Below are 4156 nucleotides of genomic sequence, written 5' to 3' on the forward strand. Positions count from 1 at the left end.
TTCCATCTTGCATGACTTAAGTTGGGTATTTTTTGAAATTTTACAGTAAGAAATTTGCCAGTTTCTTCAAAGAAACGAAAATTTCTAGTCAAATGAAATAGAAATTTCATGTCATCTTGCCATCCTGCTGATTCAGTAATCTTTTCTTCACCATTGTTGAAATTAGCCTGGAGTTTCTTGTAATATTCAATATTGGGAGTTGACTTTTTTTCTTCAAGTTTGTTTTCCATCACAACATGAAGGATATCAAGGATATGTTACTGACAGCCAATAAACTGCAGCTCTTTCAAACCCTTTTGAGCAAACTGAATGACAATGCTATTTCTTTTCCTAGTGTTCACACTTGTTGTATCAGCAACATCTAAAACAGTTGTTATTCCCTTCACAACAGTATCAGCTTTTCCTTTTGGTAATTGGAGTGCTTCTGAATTAACTTCTCCCTGTTCATTCTTTAAAACTAGCCCTTGGTGTTCTTGGTCATCTTGGTCATCAAACACCACGATGTTGACTGGATGTTTGATTTTTATCACTCTCGGTACATGTTCACAGATTGCCATCCAAACATGTTCGTAGAGGAGCTTCCGGCACGAATGCCAAGCAATACAGCATGTTGTTTCCAAATTTCTGACAGAGTGAATTGCGTCATGGTATTGTTTTTCTCACAGACAGTGTCCAACTGACCCTACGGTATTGTGTAGTCGACAAAATCAAAAACAAATCATGCGTGAAATTAAAAGTGTAAGTTATGCAAAAATGAAAATAACACAGACATCTAATTTTAACAGATATAATTACCAAAATTACATAAAAATATCTTGAAATACTAAAGAGTAAATTTATCCAATAAAATCGCCATTGGCTTCAGCCATAAACTGCAGACGACTTTGGAATCTCCTGCAACTCTTCTGGATGGTCTTCTTGTTTAAGTTGGTGAATGCTGCCATAATCCCAACTTCAGTTCAACTTTGGTGTTACAAGGAGTTTTGTTGGTCTCTTGCTCAGCTGTGCTCCACACATAATAATCAAGGGGGTTGCAGTCTGGGGAGTTAGGTGACCAGATGTTAGGGGTGATGTGGTTGCAGAAAATCTGGATGTTTACCATCAAAATGCAATGACCAGTTTTCCAAATGTAGTGTTTTCATCATTTCCTTTTGTAGTTTAACAGATTCTTTTATAGTCTATCTGTAATTATCAAATTGGGAAGGAGTCTCGGCATTGATTCCATCTTGAGATAATTGTCAACAAACTTTCTACTTTTTGGGTTGATGTCTTGGAAGGTATTACTAACTTGGTTGCAGTTCCAGTTATGCTAAACTTCCTCCTTGTTTGTGTTGATTCTTGATCTGATTTTTCAAACTCTTGATATTCCCTTTCAGCCTCTGCTTCAGATGTTAACAGTGATACTGTAGTTGCTCTGGCTGAAGTTGGCATTAAGGACACTTTTCTTCTTTTGGATGGATGGATTGTTTTGGAACTGGCTGCCTTTCCAGTTGCATACACAAACTGTCCCTTGCTTTCAATTTGAAGATAATATAACTGTAACAGGATCTGGAATCGGTATCACTGGAGGGGTGTCCGATCCAATCCCATCACATTCAATTTAGTTAGATATAACAGACGAAGTCAGGTTATCTGGGAAAGACAGCAAATGTTGTTTATTACTCGTGAGGATGTAGATCTGGTGTACGTATTTCTGAGGGGAACCGACAGCCGAATCTGTTGTACTGCTTCTTGTTGGTTGGTCGAAGTGATTCAATGTGGTCCGCTGCTAAGTCGGTGCATAGTCCTCAGAGACTGCCAATACACGTCTGTTCATGAGGGCTGCTAGGGCCAGAGAGGCTGAGTGAGTGGACCGTGTTTTAGGGGTCAGTTTCCCGCACATGCGCATGGGGAAGACTTCCGGTTGCCACCCGGAAGTAACCCCATTCTACACATGCGCGCTGAACCTTACACAGCAGCATCACTACATAACCTTCTGTCCTCACTGTACAGCCATTCACCGTTTTCCTTTGTGATGTCAAAAGTTCCTTTCAATGAATCATATTTTCCTTGTTTTACACATTTATCGTAGGTATTCAGCACTTTTTCTACTTTTGCTTGTACATTTTGAATTGATAGATATGAGAAATTTAATTTCTTTTGCCATAAAAAAGTTACTTCTTTCGAAATTTCCTTTGTTTTCCCTTTCCTTCCTTTGATGGTACCTCCAAGGAACAAGTAGCGACCGACAATTTGAAGTTTTATTGGTATCCTGCAGTTGTTTTCCAAAGAATGCTCTTCCAGAGGAACAGGTCTTCTTTTCCTATGTGAGTCTTGAAATTCCATGAGATTCTTCGTCCAGATTTTTTTGTTTCTTTGAGTGACACAAGCACTTCTCTTATGAGACATTATTTTAGATACTCCAGTTGGATAAGCCTACTATTCTGATAAACAGTTAATATAGTCAGAGTTTATAGCATCACAGAAATAAAAAGGAGACGAAGAGGATATTTCCTAAAGTAGGGCCGAAGTGGTAACAAATTACAAACTCTATAACTCCTAAACTACTTAAACTTGAAAGCTGAAATTGGAGATATACTGCTTCTGCATCGCATTAAGTCAGCAGACCAAGTTTGGTAAAAACTTCAGTAGGCATTATGAACCCCACTAGAATTTTGCATGATTTGGGGCAAAAAGAAGTTGGGGTGACGTTTTTTTAAAAAATCGGAAAATAAAGGTTATTTTCCCTACTTATATAAAATTGTTCATTGACTTTTGATACAGGAAATTATTTACTTTCAAAAAATCTAACCCTAATATACATAAATATTATATATGTGTATACATATAGAGTGGAAAGTTAAGATAAACATCAGTATAAATATTTAGTTTCTACATATGTTTCGCCATAACAGTTATTTAGAGATTAGCACTGGATGTTCCAAGAGCATTTGGATGCCTAACCACAATGGATCATCAGGGGAACACTATATTGTATTCTGTTACAGAGTGTTAATATTTATGCTGGTGTTTAGTTTAATTTTCCCCTACATCATCATCATCGTTCAACGTTCGTTTTCCATGCTGACATGGGTTGGACAGTTTGACTGAAGCCTTGAAAGCCAGTGGCTCTACAAGGCTCCAATCTGACCTGGCAATGTTTTTACAGCTGGATGCCCTTCTTAACACCAATCACTCCGAGAGTGTAGTGAGTGCTTTTTACATGCCACTGGCACAGGAGCCAGTCAGGTGGCTCTGGCGTCGATCACGTTTGGATAGTACTTTTTATGTGTCACCGGCATAGGAGCCAGTCAGGGGACACTAGCATCAGCCACGTTCAGATGGTACATTTTACATGCCACTGGCATGGGAGCCAGTCAAGGGGCACTGGCTACAGCTATGATTTTGGCTTTACTTGACTCAACAGGTCTTCTCAAGCATGTCATATCGCCCAATGCATCAAGGGTACTTTTAAATGGGCTGCACATGCAACACTGGTATTGGCCATGGCTGCATTCTCACTTGGTCTCCTGTCATTGCCTCTGTGAAGCTGAATGTTCAAAAGTCATGCTTCACCACCTCATCCCATGTCTTCCTGGGTCTACCTCTTCCACAGTTATAGTGTGGCACTTCCTCACACAGCTGTCCTCATCTATATGTAGCACATGATCATATCAGCACAGTAGCCTCTCTTGCACACCACATTTGATGCTTCTTATGTCCAACATTTCTCTCAGGGCACTCACACTCTGTCATGTATGCACACTGACATTACACATCCAATAGAACATACTAGCTTCATTTCTCTCAAGCCTATGCATGTCCCCTGCAGTCATGGTCCATGTTTTACTGCTGTGTAGCATGGCAGTTCACACACATGCATCATACGGTCTACCTTTCATCCTAAGCGAGAGGCCCTTAGTTGCCAGCAGAGGTAGCAGCTCCCTGAACTTTGCCCAGGCTATTCTTATACTAGCTGCTACACCCTCAGAGCAACCACCCCCATTACAGACTTGATCACCTAGGTAGCAGAAGTGATCAACTACTTCTAGTTTCTCATCCTGGCATGTGATGGAATCTGTTTTCTGAACATCTTCAGTGTTTATCGCCCATGTGCATCTGCTGCGCACAAGTACTATCTTCCCAGTTAGCCTTCCTTAACATGTTTTGTATATCA

General features: G+C 40.0%; 1 protein-coding gene across 2 annotated transcripts in view; it reads right to left on the reverse strand.

Moving 5' to 3' along the window:
• Nucleotides 1-1402: 1402 nt before the first annotated feature.
• Nucleotides 1403-4156, reverse strand: part of LOC118762645 — a 19155-nt gene continuing 16401 nt past the window's right edge. Inside the window, exons 3-4 of one of the 2 annotated variants that reach the window (XR_004998410.1) lie at nucleotides 1973-2423; nucleotides 1403-1536 (exon numbers count right to left, since the gene is read on the reverse strand). Coding sequence is in view for 1 of the 2 variants with exons in the window: in XM_036501566.1 (XP_036357459.1) it covers nucleotides 1431-1536; nucleotides 1973-2388 (522 nt within the window). In the remaining variant the exon portion in view is untranslated. Of the gene's footprint in view, nucleotides 1537-1972; nucleotides 2639-4156 lie in introns of those variants that run through there. The other variant, XM_036501566.1, reaches the window with a different exon arrangement.

This window comes from Octopus sinensis, linkage group LG3, assembly GCF_006345805.1.
Source record: "Octopus sinensis linkage group LG3, ASM634580v1, whole genome shotgun sequence".
Lineage (NCBI taxonomy): Eukaryota > Metazoa > Mollusca > Cephalopoda > Octopoda > Octopodidae > Octopus > Octopus sinensis.